This window comes from Rhineura floridana, chromosome 9, assembly GCF_030035675.1.
Source record: "Rhineura floridana isolate rRhiFlo1 chromosome 9, rRhiFlo1.hap2, whole genome shotgun sequence".
NCBI lineage: Eukaryota > Metazoa > Chordata > Lepidosauria > Squamata > Rhineuridae > Rhineura > Rhineura floridana.
In genome coordinates this window covers 32929198-32954521 of record NC_084488.1, presented here as the reverse complement: position 1 = coordinate 32954521, position 25324 = coordinate 32929198, and the positions used below count along the sequence as shown (strand labels likewise).

The 25324-nt window shown below is 42.6% G+C and overlaps 1 protein-coding gene and 1 pseudogene across 11 annotated transcripts in view; both read left to right on the top strand.

Annotated features, from left to right (window-relative positions):
- Window positions 1-25324, top strand: part of DLC1 (DLC1 Rho GTPase activating protein) — a 357215-nt gene that overhangs the window by 277722 nt on the left and 54169 nt on the right. The window contains exon 1 of one of the 11 annotated variants that reach the window (XM_061585384.1): window positions 11573-12423. The exons of the other annotated variants lie outside the window; for them this stretch is intronic. Coding sequence (XP_061441368.1) covers window positions 12387-12423 — 37 coding nt within the window. The 5' untranslated portion in view covers window positions 11573-12386. Of the gene's footprint in view, window positions 1-11572; window positions 12424-25324 lie in introns of those variants that run through there. 11 annotated transcript variants of the gene reach the window in all.
- On the top strand, window positions 23241-23359 carry LOC133364727 (5S ribosomal RNA; annotated as a pseudogene).

Here is a 25324-nt window from a genome sequence, read left to right as displayed (position 1 = left end):
AATATTCAAGCCCTTGAATCACATTTTTGTGTTGAGGGAAGAAGATTAGAGTGAAAAGGTTCTTCAGAGTTCAGGCACAGCATACCCCAAACTGAAGCAAGAGGCCTGGTATCTTGTGCACAGGAGGGGTGCCCCATAATCTATCATGCTGTTTGCTGGAAGGATATTTATACCAACATTTGGAATGGCATTCATATGTCTTACAATCCTGGGTTTGTGTCAGCAAGTCAGATGACCTATTGCAAATTGTGACTCCTCTGTACCACTCTGTTTAAAAGAGGCAGTGATGGAGAGCGTGCAGGTAGCAATTGAGGTGTTTGGACCTTAAAGGGAAAAGAAAAGACAATGAAGTCCTTATTATCAGTCCCCCTCTTGCAAATGCAATTAAAAACAGGAGAATACACCTATTAAAGTGAATTACTGTGCCTGTGGGGCAAACTTTCACAGACACTTTGCCATCCATCTTGAACTCTTTGACTCCATTACACACAGCCCTCAAAAGGATCTTCCTTCTGCAATAGGCATGACCTCCAAATCAGTATATGATCATTAGGTTTCTTTCAAGGTTTGGCCTGTGCCCCTTCTTTAAATGATCAAGCTAACAATATTAAATGGCCAGAATGTAAGAGAGGAGGGGGGGAAAGAGTGCATTTTTCACACTTTTGTTCAAATACAAGACAAATACAAGCAACAGTGTTGCTGCTGCCGCCGGCGCCTTATAAATATTCGCACTCTAAACAGAAGATTCTTTGAAAAAAAATTGAGTAATCCAAAACTGATATCTCAGTCACATTGAAAGCATATTCGCTTTAGCTATGCCACAGTTAAAAGTGCTTCCTAGGCAGACTGGATGTCTCCAGAAATTGATAATGAGGAGAAAATAAAGATTCATTATTGAGAATGCAGAGGCTGATAAGGATCAGAATGCATCACAAAGGACAATATTGTGCACACAACATACAAGCACATGCATGCATGCACACATAATAAAGCATGAAAGGAACCAGTGGTGTAGTCGTCCAAGGTCTCGGGGTCTTAGACCCCTTATGTGCGGGGGAGCATATGATGAGCCAATCAGCATGAAGAGGGAGGGTGTTAGCCACCGAGAAGAGTCTTCTAATATGCTGCACTGTCCTTTCCTGCTGATTGGAACCAATCAGAGTGAAAGAAGGTGAGTCAGCCACTGAGAAGACTCTTTTCAGTAGTTAACACTTTCATGCATATTGGCTGCTAGGGACATCTGTTGTTGTGGGAGAAGGCATTAACAAGGATTTCATTCTCAACCCAGCAGCAAAAAAAAGAGGGAGGGGCATGACTCTGACTATTATGAAGGGGCCCTGCATTTCTGAATTTGCCACTACACTACTGGAAGGAACAGAAGATTTGATATTTGTCTTCCAGAACACAACAGTTCACAGAAATTAATGACCCATTAAAAATGCAATAGTCCACCCCATATCTGTAGGTTTTGTCACATTAATGATTTGCAGCATAAGCCGGACCTGAAAAGGGGAGGGGGAGTGCCCTTCCAGCTTACCACAGCTCCCTCACCTATCACCTAGGGGTCGTTTTTACGCATCAGGAAAAAAGAGAATGCCAAAACAAAAATAGCTGAGATACTGCTATGGTGTCTGGAAAATATTTTATGTATAAATTAGATCCTAATTCTTCATCAAGCCTTTGGGCTCCAATGACAGGCAGAACGGTATATCAACAGAAATATAATAAAATAATGCATAAATTAAAGTATGCATCTTTTCAGTGTACTTTACAGATCAACTTTTGTATTGTACTTACCAAATAGGTTATTTACAAATCTGCCATAATAGATTGTTTTCTGTATTCAACTAAGTCCTACTCAGAGTAGACACATTCAAGTTAAATTAGTCATGTCTATTAACTTCAAAGGGTCTACACTGAGTAGGACTAGTATTGAATACCACCCACAGGTTTTCTCTGTAACTCATCATGTACTTTTTTTTTTTAGGAAAATGATGTGCACATTGTCTTTGCTACTTGCATGTTATTTCTGTGCACAATGGTATTTATCATTATTATTGTTATTATCTTATATCTCATCCCAACACCACAAGCAACACTAGGCTTAGAAATAATGACTTGCTCAAGATAGGCCAGTGAGATTTACGACTGAACAGGTGTTGAGTTCAGTCCAAACATTCAATCCACCACCTAGCTACAACTACATTATGCAAAAGGTATATTTAAAAGGCAGGTAAATTTAACTAAGGCTGTAATCCTAACCCCATTCACCTTGGTGTCAGCTTCATAGGTCTTACTTCTGAGTAGATACAGTTAGGATTACACTGCAAGCGAGTAAAAGTGGCAATACACAGAAGGTAATTGACAGAACCAGTAATCCATGAAAAGCTAGGCTATGGCTAAACTACACTTCCACCCTCTGTGTAGGTCCATAGCATGGAACATCTGTTCTGTGTAGGCAGACATGGCTGATCCTTTAAGTAAACTGGTCCCAAACTGTTAAGGGCTTTATAAGGTAAGATAAACTGACAACCAGTGCAGATCTTTGAGCAGAGGTGTAATATGCTGATAGGACCTCACTCCTAAGCAATTGTGCTACAACAGTCTGCGTTCACTGTAGACCAACCATAAGGGAAGCCCCGCAGAGAGTGCAGTGCAGTCATCCAATCTTAAATTTGTAGGAGGGCTACACCAACTTTGAACTGGTGTAACTCATCCCCTCCACCCTCTGCAATTGAAACCAATGATGGGAAATTAAAAAGAAAATATCCACAGGGCAAAAAAAGGAAGTGGTAAGTCTAACACACACACAATCCTGCCTTGGCTGGCAGAAGCCAGTAGGGCTTTGGAAGTGTCAGTGATCCACTTCACACATGCACATCACTTAGGACTGCACCCTGTTTCTCTTCCTGTTAACTTTTAGCTTTTGTACCAAAGTTACCATAATATTTGCTTCTAATTATTGGCATTGAGGCTGTCCCATATGTACAAACTATTGTAATCTATAGAAAGATTGTTTCCAAAAGAACAAAGCACTAGAAGTTGAGCCTGTGGTTAAGCAATCAACAGCCATTTCACCTCCACAATTGTCCATCTGTGATGACATAATAAAGTTGCCAAAGATTTAAAATAAGACTTCAGATTAATAGCTGTGAAAATCATTCCTTTGAGTCAAAGTGACTGACATACTCGGATTTGTCAAGGTCTCTTCCTCCAAGGCTGATTTAACAGATGAATCTGAAAGGATTCTTTTCTACTCTCTGTTATTATTATTAGTTTATATAACAATGACAACAACAACTTTTTCTAGGGTGTATCAACATATATTCCAGTAAAATATAGCTTGTCAACCATAAATAATAAATCATGAAACCAATAACCATGAACATGAACAACTTCATTCCTGCAGCATACAAACCAAGCCTTTAACATATCCATCTCCAAAAGCCTGAAGGAAAAGATACATCTTCACTTGACCTTTGAAAGCTGGTAGCGTAGGGGTCAGCTAGTCACTAGTCACTAGTGAAAGGGAGTTCTACAACAGAGACACCATGACAGACAGGTTGTGCTTGTCTTCATATGCCATCTTGAATTGTAATAGTGCTTGTAACAGTGAAACTTCACTACTACTGTTTTTAAATTGTTTTAAATTGTGTTTAAATTGTGTTTTTAAATTGTTTTTTGGGGTTTTAAAATTTGTATATTTTTTATTGTTTTTAATTGCTGTAAACCTCCCAGAGAGCTTCAGCTATGGAGAGGTATATAAATGTAATAAATAAATAAATAAATAAATAATGTGAAAAAGGAGCAGGAGGTTTGGGGAGAGGGCAGGTGATAAAATATGATCAGAAAGTGGCAAGGCGGACAGAATTGATGAGGAGGTGTGTAGTAACAAGACAGAGATGGCCGATGCGTGAAAGAGAGAGGAGGGAAAGGTATAAGAGATTACCCTATGATTTACTAGGTGAGTAGCTAGCTGACCAAGTGAGCACAGTGTGTCACTTGGTGTATCCAGTGTATCTAGAAAAATATATCTGGTTCAATTCTACTGGAAGCACCCCCGCCCCAATTCCTGATCCATGAGGATTCTCAGAGGCATTTTCACCTATTTTGGTAGGCTGTGGAGAACAGGGTAGTGTCCACTGGAATTTAACCACCAAAATGTTGGCCATAAGCCTCTATTTGGTATATGTTTTCAGTAAGCTTTATCTACCAGCCACCAGGGGTTCAGTAGCCCTGACTTGCAATACTCCTATCTGTATGTGGCACATAGAATCAGGATGATTCTATGAGTGATACAGAAAGTGTGAATTGGAAAAAGTGTCATAGCACAGGCAGGTGTACTAAACTGCCATTATATATATATATATATATATATATATATATATATATATATATATATATATATATATGATTCTGCAAATGTGTGTCATCATTTATTTCAGAAAAATTTCAATGAATTATGCTATAGTTGGCCATTTTGTCCTTCTGATCATTAGTGTTCAATAGGTAGACTGGACACCACCACCACCTATGTTTTTTACAGTATAATCCTATGCATTTTGACTCAGAAGTAAGTCACATTGGGTTCAGTGGACCTACTCCAAAGTAAGTGTGCATAGGACTGCATTGTTAGAAAAGGACTAGAGGAGAAAGACAGAAATATACATGGCAGGAAAAGAAAAATGTGTCCCACATTGCAGGTTTACACTAAGGCAGGAATGGGGAACCTGTGGCCCTCCAAATGTTGGACTACAAGTCCCATCATCCCTGACTACTGGCTATGCTGACTGGGGCTGCTGGGATCTGAAATCCAAAAACTGCGGAAGAGCCACAGGTTCTCCATCTCTACACTTAGGGTAGACCTCAGGTCTGAAAAGTTGCCAGATTATGAACAGTAGTGACTACACAGATGTTCATAATTACCTGGTTTGGCACATAAATTTGCCATCTGTTAATGCTAATTGTCTCAGGAACAGAGCTTGGAAAAGTTACTTTTTTGAACTACAAGTCCAATCAGCCCAATCCAGTGGCCATGCTGGCTGGGGCTGATGGGAGTTGTAGTTCAAAAAAGTAACTTTTCCAAGCTCTGCTCAGGAATCATAAAAACATAAGAGCCCTGCTTGATCACACCAAATGCCTGCCTAGTTCAGCATCTTGTTTTCTGCAGTGACCAACCAGGAGCCTATGGGAAGTCCACAAGCAGGATGTTAAGGGCAGTTAGCCCTCTCTTGCTGTTGGTCCTCAGCAAAAGATATTTAAAAGCCTGCTGCCTCTGATCCTGGAAGTGGTAGGTATACCATTTCCCTCAGAAGGGCAGCTTAGAATAGTGAACAAAATTCAACACATGCACAGTCCATCCACTTTGCTCTGCTCCCCTGAACCCATCCTGGACCTGATTTTAAAATGGTGACAGCGCTCATATGTCTCATCCTCATGCTTGGCAGTTGCCAGCAAAGAGTTGTGAAAAGACAGCATCTGCTTTCACTGCAGTTCCAATGTATATCCTCAACCTGCTGTTCCCAGGGCACCATATAATAATGTGCATGTGTGTTGCACCCCATCATCATGTATCTGCCAACATTACAAGCTGGAAGAGGAAGGCAAGCTTATTCTCAACGCTTGCTGAGAAAGCTCGTAAGCCAGTTCTGAATCAAACCAAGTGGAGTTGGGCCATCAATAAGTCGTAACTGCTGTTGAGGAAATTGATTTCAAGAACATAGTAAACACTATGAAAATGTTGCAAATTCAGCAATTTGGGGACTGTACAAACATTGGTGAGATTGATACTGTGAGTTCCTGGATTTAAACAAATCATGGGGTTGCAATCCCTCTGAGTAAGTAAGAGTGTCAGAATGAATAAGGCTTGCTTATTTACATGCATGGATTGAAGGAGAGGTGTGTCTTCTTGCTCTTTTCTTGTCAGATTAGTACTGGCAAATCCCTAAAAGCTGAGTTATGTTAAAAGTATGCAGCAAAAAAAAAGAAGAAGAAGATGCTTTATGAATCAGATCCAGGTTCCTCAGATCTTCACTGCAGAAGTTCCACTATGAGTCAGAAGTGTATGTGTATAGCAAGGAACCAACAAGCAATCCTGAGTAAATTTCCATGGCATAGGAATGGCTGGCTGAGAGCCTGACCCCAAAAGCAGGTGGAGCTGTAGATACAACATGCCACTGCAAATGAAATGAGGAACAGGGCTGGTGGCCAGGTGAGCACAGTGTGTCATACCTAGAAAAATATATCTGGTTCAAGTCTACCTGGAAACACCACACTCTGTTCTGGAAGCACCCCCGGCCCCAATTCTTGTGATATCTTAAAGTATCTTACTCCTCTGAAGCTGTACAAAATGTAAGCTAAATATATCTTCAAGCATAGTTTATCCAGCTCCTCCAACATAAAGCCAGGTATTAGGTGACAAGAGGAGATGATTTCCTCAGAGCTTGAACTCCAAGGGTCAATGGAGAGATGTCAGTTACAGTATATTAAACTAGTATGTATGGGACAGAGATGGCCAGATGATGGTCTGCATGGTTGAACTGGCTCACAAAGTAATTTTATCTGGCCCCCAAAGACCCTACCAAATTTTAATCAAGGCATGGTAAAATCACTGTCTGAAGCTTCACACATAAGAAAAAAATGAAAAATGTATTCAGGTGGACAGAAATAATCACTTTGAGATTTTGCATATAACAATTATGTAAGACATAGCCATATATATTTAGACACTCTTGGAAGAGACCGATTATCTGGATCCATTTCAGTCAGGCTTCAGGCCTGGTTTTGGCACATAAACAGCCTTGGTCACCCTGTATGATGACCTTTGTCGGGAGAGAGACAGGGGGAGTGTGACTCTGTTGATTCTCCTTGATCTCTCAGCGGCTTTCGATACCATCGACCATGATATCCTTCTGGGGAGACTGGCTGAGTTGGGAGTGGGGGGGACTGCATAGTGGTGGTTCTGCTCCTACTTGGCAGGTTGACTCCAGAAGGTGGTGCTTGGGGAACATTGCTCGGCACCCTGGACTCTCCAGTATGGGGTTCCACAGGGGTCAGTTCTGTCCCCATGCTGTTCAACATCTACATGAAACCGTTGGGTTCGGTCATCCGGAGCTTTGGAGTGCGTTGCCATCAGTACGCTGATGACACACAGCTCTATTTCTCCTTTTCATCTTCTTCAGGTGAGGTTGTCAATGTACTGAACCAGTGCCTGGCTGCGACAATGGACTGGATGAGGGCTCATAAACTGAGGCTCAATCCAGACAAGACTGAGATGCTGCTAGTGGGTGGTTCTTCTGACCAGATGTCCTGGATGGGGTTGCACTTCCCCTGAAGGAGCAGGTTGTAGTTTGGGGGTTCTCCTAGAACCATCTCTGTCATTTGAGGCTCAGGTAGCCTTGGTGACACAGACTGCCTTCTACCAACTTTGGTTGGTGGCCCAGATGCGCCCCTATCTGGACAGGGATAACCTGGCTTCAGTTGTCCATGCTCTGGTAACCTCCAAGTTAGATTACTGCAATGCACTCTACGTGGGGCTGCCTTTGAAGACGGTTTGGAAACTGCAGCTTGTGCAAAATGCAGCAGCCAGATTGGTAACAGGGACCGGACGGTCAGAACATATAAAACCAATTCTGGCCCGCTTGCATTGGCTGCCTGTATGTTTCCGAGCTCGATTCAAAGTGATGGTTTTAACCTATAAAGCCTTACACGGCTTGGGACCACAATACCTGATGGAACGCCTCTCCCGATACGAACCCACCCGTACACTATGCTCAACATCTAAGGCCCTCCTCCGGGTGCCTACTCCGAGGGAAGCTGGGAGGGTGGCAACAAGGGAGAGGGCCTTCTCAGTGGTGGCCCCCAAATTATGGAATGATCTGCATGTTGGCCTGGTGCCATCACTGTTATCTTTTTGGCAACAGGTCAAGGCTTTCCTCTTCTCCCAGGCATTTTAGCATGTGTTTTTAAATGGTTTTAAATTTTTTAAATTGTGTTTTTAAATTGTTTTTAGAAGTTGTGTTTTAAATTTGTATATTTGTTTTTAATGTTTTTAGTTACTGTAAACCGCCCAGAGAGCTTCGGCTATGAGGAGGTATATAAATACAATAAATAAATAAATATATAAATAAATTTATACATAATGTCATGCCAGTCTATACGTGCTCTGTGACTGGAAAGCCTGCACCACTAGATGGCATCAACTTCATCATGGGCCTTGACTGCTTGTGAGGGGATTGGTATACAAGGTCATTTTTAGGTGGTGAACTGAGTGTTAAGTGGATGCAGTTTGATGTTTTCCTCTACTGGGAGGGGTTTGGTGGTATGGTCATGTGATTTTTTAAATATTTATTTCACAAAAGTTTTAGACAGCTAAACATCAGGATATCAAAGCAGTGTATAAAAAAAGTGGGGGAATGCATCATATAAAGTAGAATATCATAAAAAAACAAATTTCACAGTGGTGATTGGGAAAAAAAATTAATTAACCGGTTGCTTTGCCATACAGACAGATTCCAATTTTTCACCATTCATACTTGACCCGTTTCATAAAGAATAAATTGCACAGTGCACTATGCACCCAGAGAGGGGGGAGGGAGGGAGACAGAACACTGTATGCACTCAAGCCCACATCCCACTTCATCTAAAGTGGCTGTGGGAAGCAAACATCAGTGAAGAAAAGTTGGAGGATGGAAAACTGTCAGATCTTGCGCAACACTACATGTAGCATAACTATGGAAAATGGGTACAATACAGCCAATACAGTACAGTATGAGTCCTCCAATTCTACATTCTTAAAAAGTTCTATATAAGATTATAACAAGCTTGCAGAAAGATAGTTGCATTAAGTCTGTTGCACAAAAAACAACAGAGAACCTTGTAGCCCCTTCAAGAAGCCACCGACCTGAACTTACAAGATCTGAACAGGGTGGTTCACCACAGATGCTGTTGGAGGTCGCTGATTCATAAGGTTGCCATAAGTCGTGATCGACTTGAAGGCACATAATAACATAACAAAAGGGGCTGTAAGACTCTTTGTTGCTTTTATACAAAACGAATACTGCAGTGGTGATAGCTGATATTAAACACTGTGCTATAAGTCGAAATAAGGACTACAGCCTAATGCAAAGTTACTTGAGTGTAAATCCCGTTGAACACAGTGAAACTTGCTTCTCCATAAACAAATGTAGAATCAAGCTAAAAGAGACAGCCCTATCCATAATAACCCAAAAGTAAACCCCACTGAGGTAAATGGGACAGAATTGTAATCCTCTCCCTTGTAACAATCCTATGCATGCTTATGCAGAAGTAAATTCCCTTGAGTGTAATGGAACTGGTATGTTTAGAGTTACAACTATACTTTTTAATAAACAAAAATGTTCTTGGTGATTAAGTTTTACATTGTCGTATTTTGTTGTAAACCACCCTATGACCATTTTTGGTGAAGGGTGGTATAAAAATCTCTTGGGGTAGCTTTCCTACCCAGAATAGGCCCATTGAAATTAATAGGCCTAGCTGACCTAGGTTCATTCATTTCAGCGGGTTTACTCTGAGTAAGTTGAATGCAACCCTTAATAAATAAACAGTCCCCATCATGCCTGACCATTGACTATGCTGGCTCGATCTGATAGGAGTTGGCTACCCTTAAAGCAGGGGTTCCCAAACTGTGGTCTATGGACCACTACCAGCCCATGAGCTTCATTTAGATGGTCTGTGATCTGTCTGTGAAGAGCTGCAGTAGCAGCTGTGAACAACGAGCACAGTGCATTAAACATTCTTATTGATGTTTAAATGTACTTTATTTCTTATACTTTATTTTATTATTTATGATTGTATTTTTATTGAATTCTATGGAACACAAATTAAAATACAATATTATACAGCCATGAGAGTCCTGAACTCAGAAATGCTTGCTTAACAGCCCTCTAGGTTTTCATGGCAATACACAAAACACCCACAGAGAATCAAGAGTTCAAAGTGTAAAACAAGAGGAAAAATTCAAACCCCTGTTGGACTTTTTTTTGTCAGTGGTCTCAGAATTTGTTGAAATTAATTAAAAATCAGCCATGTTCACAGTGTACCAGTAATCCCATTACTGACCTTGCCCCATAGTCTGACCTTCAACTTCTGCAGTTTAAAAGTTGAAAAAATGCATGGCTGATTTTTAATTATTTTAATAAAAGTAATGTTAGAGTCTATGATAGCGTAGTAAGAACCAACAGTTTGTGTTCTAAAAGGCAGACTAATAGCTGTTTGGCTTGGTTAATCAGGGGGCCACACCCATACCAGACATTTATTCTACAGTACTTTAAAAAGTCATGGCTTCCTCCACAGAATCCTGGGAAGTGTAGTTTTTGAAAGATGCTGAGAGTTGTTAGGAGATCCTATCCCCCTGACAGAGCTCCAGTGGCCAGAGTGGTTTAACAGTCAGCCCCTCTTCTGATGATTGTAGTTCTGTGAGGGGAATAAAGCATTTCATAACAACTGTTCGATGATGATGATGTACTGCCTTCAAGTCGATCCCGACTTATGGCAACCCTATGAATAGGGTTTTCCTGGTAAGCGGTATTCAGAGGGGGTTTACCATTGCCTTCCTCTGAGTCTGAGAGGCAGGCATTGGCCCAAGATCACCCAGTGAGCTTGATGGCTGTGTGTGGATTCGAACCCTGGTCTCCCAGGTCGCAGTCCAACACCTTAACCACTACACCACACTGGCAAGCAGAATAAATGTCTGGTGTAGATGTGGCCAGGGACAGCTTTGGTTTAAATTTGGGTGGTATATGTGTTTGCTGCAGAATAAAAGGATGGAAGAAACCCTGAAAAATAATGATGCTGTTTACAAAGTTTTCCTTTTGGAAAGGAAAAGGGCTTTCCCTCTGCCCAGTGCCTGCCCATCCACCCACCCAATTGCCTCTCCCTGTACTCCTACTCCCCCTAACTTTTCTCCCCACCTCCTCTCTCCCCCTCCCCCATGTCAGTTTCACCCATCCAAAGCATGATTGCACAGGAGTAAATCCTATTGAACTTAATAAGCATATGAATGATCAAACTTGCCCTCCCCTTCCCCTCTCTCCCTCCCCCAGCCAGTTTTACCTATTTTAAGCATGACTGCAGGGGAGGAAATCTCATTGAACTTAATAAGCAGGCAAATTGATCAATCCATTCTCAGCAAACTTGCACAGGATTCAATTTCTTACTTCCAGGACTAGAAAGCAGGGAAATTCACTATTCGGCAAAAACAAAAAAAAATTCTTGCAGTTTAAGAACGTACCTATAGCCAGCAGACATTTCTATCAATCTTTAAAAAGCAGGGGAGTTGGGCAGCTATAGTGAATGCACCAGGGGAGCAGGAGACCTGACTTCCTCTCTGAGATATTGTACTACCTTCCAAACTTGTCAAAATGCAAACACCATTTGGGTTGGTCTTTCACAGTCCAATCCACTTCCTGTGTAAGCTTGGCAGAATTTGGTAACATGTGCCTCTGAGCTAATTTCTGCCGACACTCACATACTGCTCTCTGTCCTTCATCTAGAGAAGAGGCATTGTCAAAGGAGACACTCCAGCCAGGTCAACATACTTGGAATGCAACGCAGGGCCAATGAGGCCTGGTGCAAGGTGCCACCTAGAGAGGCCCGGAAGGCTGCACTTGGCCCCTGGGTCTGAGGTTCCTCAGTGAGCTGTGCATAGGAAAAGTCCCAGGTTCAGTCTCTGGCATCTCCAGGTGGGGCTGGGAACGTTCCCTGCCTGATGCCCTGGGCAACAGCTTTCAGTCAGTGTGTAGAGATTATACTGCGTGGGATGCACCCCTGGTCTGATTGGAGATTATGCAGCTTCCTATGGAAAGCACGGAGGACAAGTTACCAGAATTGGAATGCCTACTAGCAGTGAGGGGAAGGAGCCCAAGGAGTGGGCGGTGGGCGCGGCTTCCAGTTTGAGCAGCGGCGGCGTGTAAAAGTTTATTATAGACGGAGCGTGCCTTGCAGGGGGAGATTTTTTCTCCAAAAATCTCCGCGCAGGAGGCGCGCGGCTACTTCCTATCCAGGATCTCCTCAGAGCAGCCCAGCGGGGGTGGGACTGGAGGCTGCGGGCGCTTCCTAGACGGGAAGGAACCTGGAGACGGGGAGAGCGAGCTAGAGGAGGTGGGGCGATGGCTTTGCCGGCCGGGCGACGCGGCGGCGGCAGCAGCAGCAGCAGCCGCCTTTGCCCGCTTGGCGCCTGAAGGGCTCCATCCTTAGAAGCCGGCGTGGAGAAAGGGAGAACGCGAAGAGGAGGAAGAGTTGCGGGGGGGAGATCACGATGAGTTGAGGCGCTGCCCCGAGGAGCGATCCTGGGACGGGATCCCACCGCCCACTCTGTATGCAGCCTGGCGGCGCCGTTTATCCCATCGATGTGTAAAGAGAAGCAGGAGATCATGATCCTCACACGTAAGCTCCCGCGGTCTGCGCGTGAGTGAGGTTGAATGGGGTCTTGTACAGGCAGATATGGATCCATTTGTGAGCCACTATTTCTTCCACCTTAAGCTGCCTTCTGAGGAAATCTCTTGGGTGGGAAGGAGCCTACGGTTTAATTGCCGAAAGGAGAAAGGGCCGTCGTACCTTTGAATTCTATTATTTTGGTGTTGAGACTAAAGCACTCTGCATATGCTCAGAGGAGGCGCTTTTCCTTATTTCTTCACGTACTCCAGGATGAGCTGGAAAACAGACGGGAGCTGAAATTATGGAGGGGGAGGGGGAGGGAGGAGGCTGACCTTTTGACTAAAATGTTGTTAGCCAAACCTTTTGCCTGCTCTCTTTGCGTTTGCCCGAAAAGTAACTCGTCTCTTGGTAGTGAATATACGAGCGTGTTACGGATGCACGAGTTCCATGGGACTTAGTAAGGGTTGCATAAGATTGTAGGTGAATGTGGTTGCCTTCTGCCGTGTTTCACGCGGAGAGGGTGGGAAAGTATTTCAGAAGTGCATGGAAAGCCAAGCTTTGCTTTGGAGACGGTTATACAGAGACGCTCGCAAAGGTGTGACTTAACAACACGTTGGCTGCGGGAAACTAGCTTTCTCTGGCTTGGAGGAGATTCCCGATCGACAGAGCAAGATGCTTCTTTCTTGAGATGGAGAGATAAGATCGAAGTACCTTGGCTCATGCTTTTGTTATGCAGGAAGAAGGGGGGTCTCTAGCGAGAGGCAAAAGGGCAAAGGACTGAAGCAAGACCCATATCTTTGCACGTAGGCGAACTCTTAGCAAGTCATCGGGGAATCTTCTCCCCCTTCAGAAATGCAGGGCATCTGCCTTTCCCAATGATCTGGTTTGTTTCATGCTCATCGTTTCCTTTCTGCTAAATCTCCAGCTTCCCTGACATAAAGTGCCTTTGTGTTTTGCATTTTCCCCTTAGTTATGAAGTCAGGTTGCAGAGGAATTGTTTATTCCACTGCATTTTTACAATATTTTTTCTTCCCTGGGCTTATTTTTAAAGGTTATCTATGCACTTTATATTCTGCATCATCTTGCCTAATCTTCCTCCTGGCTGGAAAATAATGATCACCAGCGGCACACTGATCACTGGTGTTGGGGACATAGCATTCCATTTGCCACATTAAGGTAATTAACAATGCCATCCTTTGCACATTAACATGGGAGGTAAGGCTCATTGTGTGGAGATTTACTCCCTAGTAAGTGTGTTTAGGATTGCAGCCTAAGGCTCTTAGTAAAACAGGAAAAGGAGAAAATCCTTGACTGTCTGAAGCCATGTGATAGGTTTTCCTTGAAATGTGTTTTCGATTAGTGGTTGGTTGGATTTTTTCCCCCATTTCAAGGCAAAATGCTGTCTAAAATGCAATACATCAATTCATGAGCAACTTGTGTACCTAGGTATGTTTTAAAGGGAGAAACAGATGAAAGGGTTAAATTGGGTGTATGGTTTAAAGCGGGGTGGGGGGGGAGAAGAGAAGGAAGCTTACAATCCCTTTTGAAGTTTTTCAGTAATTAGTCTGGTGGCTCCTAGGAGCCAGATACCTCCCCCTTGAGCAGTGGTGCCCAAGCTCATGATGTCATCCTGGGAGCCTTTGATCCGTTTCAAGGAGCAACACCCCCTGCCAGTTGTAAACAATGCCTTGTATTTCTAGCACAAACAGAAAACAAATTCTTTTTGTCGTCTGGCTGCCTTAGGTACCACCTTCTCTCGCCTCTCTTCACAAAAACTTGCCAATGACATCCTTTTAGCATCAATGTGAACAAAATGTTTCCATTAAGCTAATGAAGACCATACTTAAATAGCTGCAAATTCGGTGTGACACATTTAAGTTAATTCTCTAACATGTAGGTATTGCTCTCTTTTTTGAGAGAGAGAAAGAGATCCTAAAACTATAGCAGTCATTAATAGGTTGCTGTTGGCATAGTCATCCTTGATCTTTGCTTTAAAAATACATCAGATTCTTGAATGTCTTCTGACAAGAAAATATGCATATATAAACTAAGGCTGCACTCTTATGCCCACTTATTTGAAAGTAAGTCCACTGAACATAGTGGGACTTACTTCTGAGTAAGCATGCATAGATCCGCCCTGCCTAATTAATACACAAAGAGCAAGGGGGAAACCTTAATGCTCCAGTAGTACCCAGCTTTCAGGTACTTCTGGTTAGAGTTGGTTTTCTGTCCAGAGAATGAACATCCGCTGGATGTTTTTCATCCTTGCTGAGGAAGGGGACAACTGAACATACAAACCTCACCCAGACCACTGCTCTGTCTAGTCTAGTATTGTCCCCTGGTTATCAGTGGCTTTCCAAGATCTTGGGGAGAATCTTTCCAGCCCAGCTTTCTCAGATTCTTCCAACTAGAAATACCAGGGATTGAACTCGGCATATCTATGCATTCAAAGCATATCCTCTATAGCAGCCTTTCCTGACCTCTTTAGATGTAGATTGGGCAAGGCTGCCCAACAGCTTAGCATCAGTTGTCCTCAAAACACTTTCTAAGCTACAAATCCCTGATACAGAGAGTGGCCATTTAAACCCATAGTCACACAGATGCAAGTCTACAGAGACTGTATAACTTAAGCCACGCTTATCCGCAGAATTCTTGCTTTTCTGGCCTGGTGGAAGAGATGTTTGGGGGTTTTTTCCCTCAGTGATTGATGTGCATTGATTTACCAACTCAATAGCTCAGGAAGAAGCTAGTTACATATGCCCTAAGGGATGCATCCCTTAGCATTAGGGTTGGGATCCAGTGTGCTGGTTGCACCTTACATTCTATTAACATTCCCAAATTGGTTCCCCAATCTTCCTTTCAAATGGTGCCCCTCCTTCACGCATGTTCATGTTCACAACACAGAAATTGTTTTTGCGTTCTCCTTCCAAATCAGGCACAGAAGTTGCTCAGAGGTGAAAGTGCCATCACTGTTTTCTTGATTACTCCCTTGAATTGCTCTTTCATCTAATTATTCAAACTGCTGTTTAAATGGGGTAATTTAAAGAACAGGATGGGGGAGGGGCTAACTTATGGGGGGGAAAGCTGTATATAAGTGTGTGCAGAATATGTACCCCTTTAAGTCCTAGGCAGTGCCTGCTAGAGCAACCTTTCTCAACCTGTTTGGATATCGTTGGACTATAATTGCTATCATCCCTGACCGTTTGCTATGCTGGCAGGGGCTGATAGGAAGTATAGTCCAAAGCATCTGGAGGGCATCAGGTTGGGGAAGGCTGCTGTAGACAACCAGTGGTCAGGGATGATGGGAGTTGTAACCCAACAACATTTGGAGGTCTCCATGCTGCCTATTCCTGCTCTAGAGTAAATACTTGGGAGTCTTCTAAAACGCATGGGTTGTGGATTGCAACAGAACTGGACTATGATGGCCCCAGGCAGACAAAGAGTTCTCAAGATAAATGACCTTGTCCAGCTAACATTCTGCCTTCTCCCTGAAGATGAAATTTCAGGCAATAAAGCAGAAGGTTTTGCCTGTTAGCAGTGTGCCCCAGGTTTTGACTTACACCTTATCTAACAATAATAGTGGATTCTCTTTCCTCCTTTTTTCAAGCACATATTTTGTGGTTTTAGGTATTGTAACTTTATCACAGTCATCAACTAAAGAATTATTTTCTGACTTGGGCAACTGGAAGCTGCTGGGAGTCACAGCTGGATCAAGGCATTCCCAACAGAGAGGATACTTCCGCTCTGGTTACATTTGCAATGCAATTTGTAATCAACTAGAAGGAAGATAATAGTCAAGCAGATTGCTTTTTTGAAAAAGTGATTTGTTCAGCATCTGTCTGGCCAACAAGCCATCATCAGATCTAAGCCAATAGGCTTCATGTTGCCCCTCCATTAGTTTGCTGAGCTTGGTCTACCATGCTGTCTTTCTGGGTAGATCAGATGGCAGGAGTATACTTTAACCACCTAAATCTTCCTCCTATCACAGGAAAGAGTTCAGTGGCTGATAAGACCGTGAAGGTTACTTGCTCTTAGTTGCCTATTCAGGTCCTTTGTGGCCTAAAAATGGGGGGGGGGAAGAGAACCAATTGCCTAGTGGTAATCCATCGTTGCCATAGGAGGCATAACTATTGATAAGCATGCTAACATGTTGAGGAATGCAAAAAGATTTTCCTAAAGTGATTTCATAATGAATGTGGTCTTCTGTTCCAAGCTTTTATCTGAAATGTACATGATGGAAGGTACATGGAATGAAACTGCTTTGGGTTTGAGTAGTTTAATAGGTCAGAGCACTTGGCTCCTGGTTTTCCTGTATCAGTCATTTTTGACAGAGCTCTTCAACTTTATGAGTTTCAGGCAAAGCTATTGTTAAAGTTCACAGGTCTCCAATCAACCAAAACAATGCACTTTCTAAGATTTTCCAGACATCTTAGCCTTGCTGGAGAGATAACTAATGAAATTTCTATGGAAACTGCAAGACATATTTTGATGGTTAAGAGTGTGCATGAGCTTCAGTACTTCTTGAATAGCACAAGCTGTCCTTTTACAACCAGTAAGTTAATCAGATTTAAATGGGCTACTTACTTTCCCTCAACATTTTAGAATAAGCAGGGAACTACCTGAACAGAACAGAAGGATGTTCAGTGTTCATTCAAGAACCTAACTAGAGATCCAGTTTATTTTGGAGATCACAAATGCCTTTTCTTTAATTTTTCCCTATTATACACTCTCCTGAAACATTTGGGCTAGCTACAAATGTGTTTCCAGACCCTGTTTAAAACACTGATTTGATCCTGATCTGCAAGTGAGGCCCTGTTTTGAATTCCAGAAGTCAGATTGGCCTCCCCCCCTTCTTGTGGCCCTAATGCCCTCTTCCAAAAGGTTCATAAACTTTCCTCCTTGCTGTTTTTTTCAAAGGCAGATAATGCTTCTCTTCCTGATTCTATGCAGAATTAGGTGTATCTCTAAGCTTACTGAAACAAACAGGCTTAGATGTGTTTGATTCATAGAATCAGATTGTTCATATTTTCAGCAGTGTAGCTGCCTATATTGCTATGTAGTCAAAATAATATTTACTTTTAAAAGCAACCCCCACCCCCAATTCTTATATATACATGCAAGGTCCTCGGGTTTTAGCTGGGCCTGGTAGCCAAGCTAAAAATTATGATCACTGTGGAACTGCAGGAATGATTCTCACCTTTCTGCAGCTCCAAGGCTGGGAGGGGTGGGTGGGAAAGCCATCAGCCCACTCAGTAAAACATAGGGCTCTGTTCTTCAACCTTGGTTCCCAGATGTTGGACTACAACTCCGATCACCCTTGGCCATTGGCTAAGCTGGCTAGAGTTGATGGGAGTTGTAGTCTGATAGCATCTGGGTACCCAAGGTTGAAGAATAGTGGCATAGGGGAATGTGGAACTCTATACACTTGTGAGACCCGGTTGTCCATTTGCTTTGGGAGCTATTCTCTTGCCACCCATGAAAGTTCCCTAATCAGTATTGAAGGCAGCTGCATAAGCAGCAAGAGGACCTATACTTCATAAGTAAAAGACATGTTTTGCATGCAGACAGACCTGGGTTCAGTTCATGGATTCCCCATTAAAAGAATCTCAGGCAATAATCTTAAATGGTCTGACTCAGTTTAAAGTAGCTTCCTGCATCCGCTTATGATGCTTACCTTTCTGTTGAAGTGCACATGAAGGAGTGACATGTTCAAAGAATATGTGGGGCTCTGGGTTGGGGCAGGTGTGTTCTAAATGTCCTGCAACATAGAATCTTTTGGGCCTTATGTATTCTAGTGTGGAGCAGTATAATAAGAATGTACCTTGGTGATTAGAAGCCTTCTAGATGTTGCTGGACTACAAGTCCCATCATCCCTGACTATTAGCCATGTTGTCTGAAGCAGATTGGAGTTGGAGACCAATAACATCTGGAGGTTCTCCATCCCTGATGTAGGTTACATTTTCCTGATGTACCTCAACTGCTTGGGGCCAACAGAAACTGAATGATGTGGATTCTTGCCATAGACTTCAACAGGAGGCAACTGCGGTTTGTGGCCAATGCAGGGGGGTGTGGGGGTCTAAGGCTTGTGTCAAACAGGATGGTCCTGTATTGTAAATAAAAGTTTCTCATGCTTCACTACCAACAGGAAGAAGGAAATGAGGCTATGCAGCAGAACTGACAGGCTCCAGACAATGCCAGACCCACCCTAGCATTTGCACTCAGTCGCCAAAAGACCTAAAGACATAAAAATAACTTCAGATGTTTCCGCTTCCTTTTAATACTTATCACAGAAGTATAGCCAAATCCAGTGCAAAGTATCCTACATACTGCCTCCCCATAACAGGACTTTGTTACAGGGAAGCATAATTATATGAGGTCCAAAACATTTAGGACCAAGGTTTTGCTGCTTCTGCTACAGCAATCCAAAATGAGACAAGCAGATCTGACTCACAATAGTGAGGGATCCATAAGCTCTTGCCTTGCACAGAAATGTGGAAAGCCAAGGACATATGTATGGTGCACTTTTTGTGTAGCCCTAAGATTTCATTTTGTATTTAGCCCCAGAAGTAACAGGTTTAGATCTCCCATGGAATTTGTTGAGTAGCCTTGGAGTAAAACTTTGTTTTGACCTTTATTTCCTCTCTGTGTAAAATGTAATTCAGAGAAGCCTTGCTTGTGGCTTTGTTGGACACTGGCTGCACCACATGGTGGTCTCACTACAGCATTCTCTGTGAAATTGCAAGGGATCCCTTGAACATCTCTCAGACATTGTGTGCAGTGGCATTGTCACCCTTAGAAATAATTACATCCCCAAACAACTGCTTATGTGCCCTTCTGCCAGTCTCTTTTGTCTGTGTACCTTGTTTATTTTACAAAAACTTGCACAATCTTAGCTAGCGCTTTCACAGTTTACTAGAAATATTAAAACCTAGAATTGACTATGAGTATCAAGGCAGCTGAATCCCAATGAGTTCAGCTATTCCAGTCATGTTTCTTACCTTATTCCTCTGTTACAAGGGTCAGAGTGACTTTTAAATAATTCTGGGTGGTGAAGGATGTCAAGATGTCTTGTTTGTTTTTGATTCTATGCCTGATAAATATCAAGGAATGTGAAGGCTGATGTTTTTCTTACAGGGAGACTGTGAATTAGCAGGATGGGTTATGCTATTTAGGCCAAGGCTACAAACACAACTTATGATTTGTTCCTCTGTCCTCTAGCAAATACCATCTTTCCAATAATAATGTGTCTGGAATAAAGAGTGGGTGTCTTCAGTAGGGTTTCTCTATAAATAAAGGGAAGACAGATACATTTATGAATGTACCCTCTGATAGCACAGTTTCTTGGGAGGATGTTCTGTTCATGGTCCTATGTGAGAGAATTCTATTGCCATCCTGTACAGCCTTGCATTCCTGTCCTTGGGGGGAGGGGGGTTCCACAGCCACACCACACCGGATCCTCAGATTCCTTGTAGGCATGGCTGTTTGTACTGCAATATATTTTTTTAAAAAGGGAAATTCTGTGCTAAGGCAATCCAAATTCTGCATCAAGAGAAGATGAGTTCTACAGCTTGCTTAAAGTATGGCAACTACTATAGCACAATTTCTTCTGGGTTTTGCTAGTCATAAGAAGGGACAAAGCTCATTGCCTGGCCCTGACACCATGGATCAGCCACTAGAAATCTTACAGTCCATCTGGCTTCTGAGACACTGGCAGGCATCACCCATGCATTTTCAAGTAAAGTTCTCACTGAGCTGAATTCTGTGTTTAGTACTGTATTCTACACAGAGCTTGGAAAAGTTACTTGTTTGAACTACAACTCCCATCAGCCCAATCCAGTGGCCATGCTGGCTGGGGCTGATGGGAGTTGTAGTTCAAAAAAGTAACTTTTCCAAGCTCTGATTCTACACTCCTGCAAAATTATGGCAAGTTGGTTATTGGTGTGCAAAGGAGTTGGGCAGGAGGAAATGATCAGGAAGAATGCTCAATGGGGACAAGTACTAGACCAGATTTCTCCGAATTGATGCCCTCCAAATGATGGACTACAACTGCTTTCATACCTAATCGTTATGGCCAATGGCCAGGGATAATGGGAGTTGAAGTCCAAAACCTGTGGAGAGTACTAGATTAAGGAAGACTGTTCTAGACTGAGTTCACCTCTAAGCTTTAGTAATACCAGTCCAGGATTGGCCCAAAACATTTTGTTGCCTGGGGCAAAGCAGCAAGTGGCAACCCCTCCCCTCCAAGTCAAGGTATATAGTACCCTAAGCCAGCCAGGGTGTTGATGTTTTTTTTTTTTGCAGATGAAGCAGAAAATCCCACAAGCACCTGTCCCCCCCCCCCCGGAAGTAAAACTACAACAAAAATATACTCTGCCTAATGGGAGTGCTAGCCCTGTACCAATTTGAGCATCATCCAGCTGTTTATGCATACTCTTAGCTTGCATGAGCTAGCCAGTTTCCCTGGAATTGTTGCTTCTGACAGTGTTCAGTTTCACACTATGAAATTAACCTTATATCCCCGAGACAGCAAGAGGGGAGAACTACTTCAGCATAGAAAGTCTGTGCCTGAACTGAATGTATGAATTGTTCTGTAGTGTTCAGCCATTCAGGCCTCTGTTGTACTGGGAGGCATGCTAATGTAATGTAGAGAACAGGCTCTTGCCCAAGCTTTCTTCACTCACTCATTGTTTCCCTAACTTATCTAGCTGGCTGAGGGGCAGACAGCTTACCATGTATCTCAAGTCATCAACATATCTACTTGAAAGCCTTGTTCACTTCAATGGAAGCAGGTCTGCAGTAATGATAACGGCAGGGGTTCTGCTGTGCTCTTGTAATCAATAATGCAACATTTGATTCCTTGGGACTCAACCAAATAACATTATCTCTGAAGGGTCATGAGTTTGTCTGTGAAGCTTGCCCACTGTTGCCTTCTCTCAGGCTTCCTCTAGTGTTGCTTGCTGAAGTTCATCTGGCGGAACAAGAATCTGTTTGGCTTTTGGCTAATCTCTGCATATTTGTGGATTTGGTGAGCCGGAGCACATGTAAAAAGGCAACAACTGTTCCTCCTAATTAATTTTTTCTTGTAATGTGTACAGAGGACTAAAGTATTCCTAAATAGGTATATTCATGTGCAAGGAAGGCAAGCAGTAGCAGTAGAAATAAGACCACCTACTCCCTCTAACCATAGTGTGAGATAAAGTGCACATTCAGTGTTTAATGAGAATTCACCATTGTAAAGTTGGGACAACATTGCCATTGAACCCTCGAGACAAACTCATTGGGGTTTTTAAACTTAGGCTATACTGTAGGGTGGAATACAGATGCCTATTTACAAAGTTGTAACTCAGGGTACAACTAAAGCAGGGGTGGAGAACCTCCTGTTCAACGGTGCCTGCAAAGCCCTATACAAAGTGCTGTATGCAAGACCCAACAATCAGCTGGTTGTTGGATCTTGAAAAGCCCCTTTCAAAACAGTATCTTGTGGAGCACTTTACAAAGCACTATGCAAGTCTTATGTGGACAAAAAAGGTCACCTGATATTGTGATGTGGGTGGCTACGCCAGCCAGATCCACTTCCCCATGCCTGGTCTGAAGATGCATGAGGTCATCACCTTACTAAAGCTAAGCAGGTCTGAGTCTGCTCAGTGCCTGGATGCATGACCACCTGGGAACCACATCTATGCCATTTGGGGTTCCATGACAGAAGAAAGGCAGTATATAAGGAAATAAATAAACTTAACCACTTAGTAAGCCCATTGTCTGGGTGGATATAGACTATGGTTTTGCCACACATCTGCACCTTTTCTCTGGACAGGCTGACACAGATGATCAAGCTAAGGCAGGTCAAGAGAGCTCATCTCAGCATCATTTTATCATCTGTATGGTCTCCCTAACATCTTAACAAGTAGTGAAGAGAATTATGCCACATGTAGTGTCCCCCTTCATAAATCCAAGAAAACAGAGTGGCACAAGCCTCTCCTTCACTTGGCAGGATACGAGGCAATCAGCTTATCAAGTGGCAACATGAACATACTGTGGTCAGTTACTACTTGATTAATAGTCATCAAGCTGATAAGTTCACTCTAGTTAAGATCCAGGTTTTATTTTATGAAGCCTTATTTCTAGTCCCTAACATCTAGTTCTTTTTAGGAGCAGATTTGTTCTTTGTGTGTGTCCTGCACGCAGGAAGTACAAATAGCGGAAGTTCCTCACATAGTGTGTTAAGTTGGACTGTCCTGTTTTGTTTGTTTCTTAATGGGCTCTTGAGAATTTTTCACTGTTAATAAATCTGATTGTTCTGGACTAAGGATCAGACAAAGAAGACAGTTCCACATTTGGTCTTTTTGTTCGTTCTCTTTTTAAAAAAACAAACAGTGTGTACATGTCTAGTCAGCAGTTAATTCCAGAGAGTCATAAGTAACATTTTTATCATTACACAGGAAGTAAAATTTCATTGCTATTCTGTTTTCTCTAACAAAATCTGAGGGAGGTGCACCTATGTTTTTGGCAATGCCAGCTTGATTATCTTTAGTAGAAATTGGCAAAACGGTCAGTTTAAAAACAAAATCCCTGTTAAGATTCATATTGGCTAACACTCCTGTAATGGCAAAAGCTGGATGCAGAGCAAAGAAATCTAGGCATCCTAAAGTCCCATTGAAACACATAGAAAACTGCTTAAACTTACTGACAGTTGCTTTAAGTCCCCTGACTCAAGAAGATTTAGGATTGTGCTCATTTCTTTATCTGAATTCTGCTTATTTCTCCTACTGCTCTTGCACTCCTGGAAAAATTACATTTTATGGGATTTTTTTCTATTCCAGGCTAGTATCTACAGCCATACTACTCTGAATGCGCCTGATCTCATCTGATCTTGGAAGCTAAGCAGGGTCAGGCCTAGTTAGTCCTTGGATGGGAGGCCACTTTGGAATACTGGGTGCTGTAGGTTTTTTGGGGGGCAGTTGGACTTGATGGCCTCTTCCAACTCTACTATTCTATGACACCATACATTGTTGACAACGATGAGAGGTTGGGTAGTAGGGAAGGAATATAGTGAGATGGAACTCTTACCTCTAATCCATAAATTGTCAATATGGCACATTTGACGTCTTTCCCTGGTTTCTTTCAAGTTTGCTCCTGTGGTCATGAGTTTGTAAGGGTGATTACCTTTTTCCCCTTGAAAAGTATATAGAACTGAAGGAGGGAGTTGGAAGAATGATGCTCTTCCTACTTCCTCTTTCAGTTCTATGTGCTTTTCAAGGATCACCTTAATTCTACTGAATCCAGCTGCCAGCCAAATCCCTTGGAAAAGGTCGTATGCTTTCTCTTTCTGTCTGGGGGGGGGGCTGACCTGGGGTGGGATGGAGTGGAGTGGGGGAAGAAGTGACCAGAGAGTCACAGCACTCACTCAAAATTCCCAATGTGTCCATGAGTCTAAAAAGGTTGGGGATGCCTTCTTTAATCCATACAGTGCTCAGACCTGTTCCTTCTGAAACCCCTATTCTGGCTTTCCAGGCCCTTCCACATCCAGCACATACTCTTTGTCCTAGAACTCGCTTAGCACTTTTCAGGATCCAGCTCCTGAGATTCTATTCTTCTTTTCCACTAGTTCTCTGCCTGTGATCTTCATTCCTCTAACTTGAATAATCTCAGCCATCCAAAAGTGTCCTGTTCCCTTAATAACTCCACTGTTATTCCTCAAAACATGAGTGGTTTCACCTGTTTCTCCTGAAAACCATCTTTAAAACCAACCTTTTCTGACAGCTTATGGTTTAACCTGCTTGTTCTCCTCTCCTCTTAAACTGAAAATGAAGCCTAAGTGTATTTTATTTGTTTACCTTCACCCCTTTACTCTTTCCTTTTTTTGATTTCCCAGCTGTCAACGTCTAAAAGCTGTTTGGGACAGAGGACTATCCATTTACTTATGTAACTCTGTAAAGTGCTGTATACAGGGAGTGGCACTATATAAATCAGCCTTCCCAAGCTTAGTGCTCTTCACATCTTTTGGACTACAGCCTACATCATTCTTGACTACTGGCCATGTTGGCTGGGGCTGATGGGTGTTGTAGTCTAGCAACACGGGGGGGGGGAGCTACCCTGGGCTGTATTATTGAGCCTGGATATGGGAAAAGTGAATCTTAAGTCCCATTTAGTGAAGTAGCTGCCTGGATTACACGACTTTAGGCTGAGGCTCCCCTGCTTTTGGGTTTTGAGGGTAAACTGGGATAACCTTATATGTATTGCCCTAAGTTAATAAGAGAAAGAATTAAACTAAATTCAAAGCCAAATGCAATAATAACAATAACAACAATAAGCATAATATTATGGATTAAATCCTTCTTAGTTTTCTTTTGTTTTCACATTTTGATCAGAAGTAGGCCTTGGTTTTATGAAGCAAACCAAAATATGTTAAGGACTTCCGGGAAGGGTGACTTAGCCTGTGCCTGCTTTTGAGACGGGCTCCTGCCTCAAAAGAAGCTTATTCAGATATATCAGTCAGTTTTTTCTTTTTTTTTGACTGATTAAACTTCTCCCGGGTAGGGAGAAACGAAGAGATTAACCTCAAAGCCTATTTTTGTTGGGACGACCAGATCTCATTAATTTATGGGACGAGGTCCAGCCGACGAAGGTGGGACGGATTTTCAACAGCAAGCTCTATCTGATAAAGCGAACGTTCACCTTATCTTCTAAGAGAGAACGCACTAACAGGCAAGCACCCTTCTTTCTATATTTTTCTTTTATTTGACTTAAATTGTTGCTGTTTAAAAGAGATTTGCCAGATTGATCGGTTTTTGACATCTCACTGGGGAGCCATAACTTCTCTCTGCTACGCACTAATTAATAGCTTATCTCTGTTTTTGTTGCAAAAAGCTGTCCTGGATTTGCATTCTAAAGATATACACAGAAGAGGGAT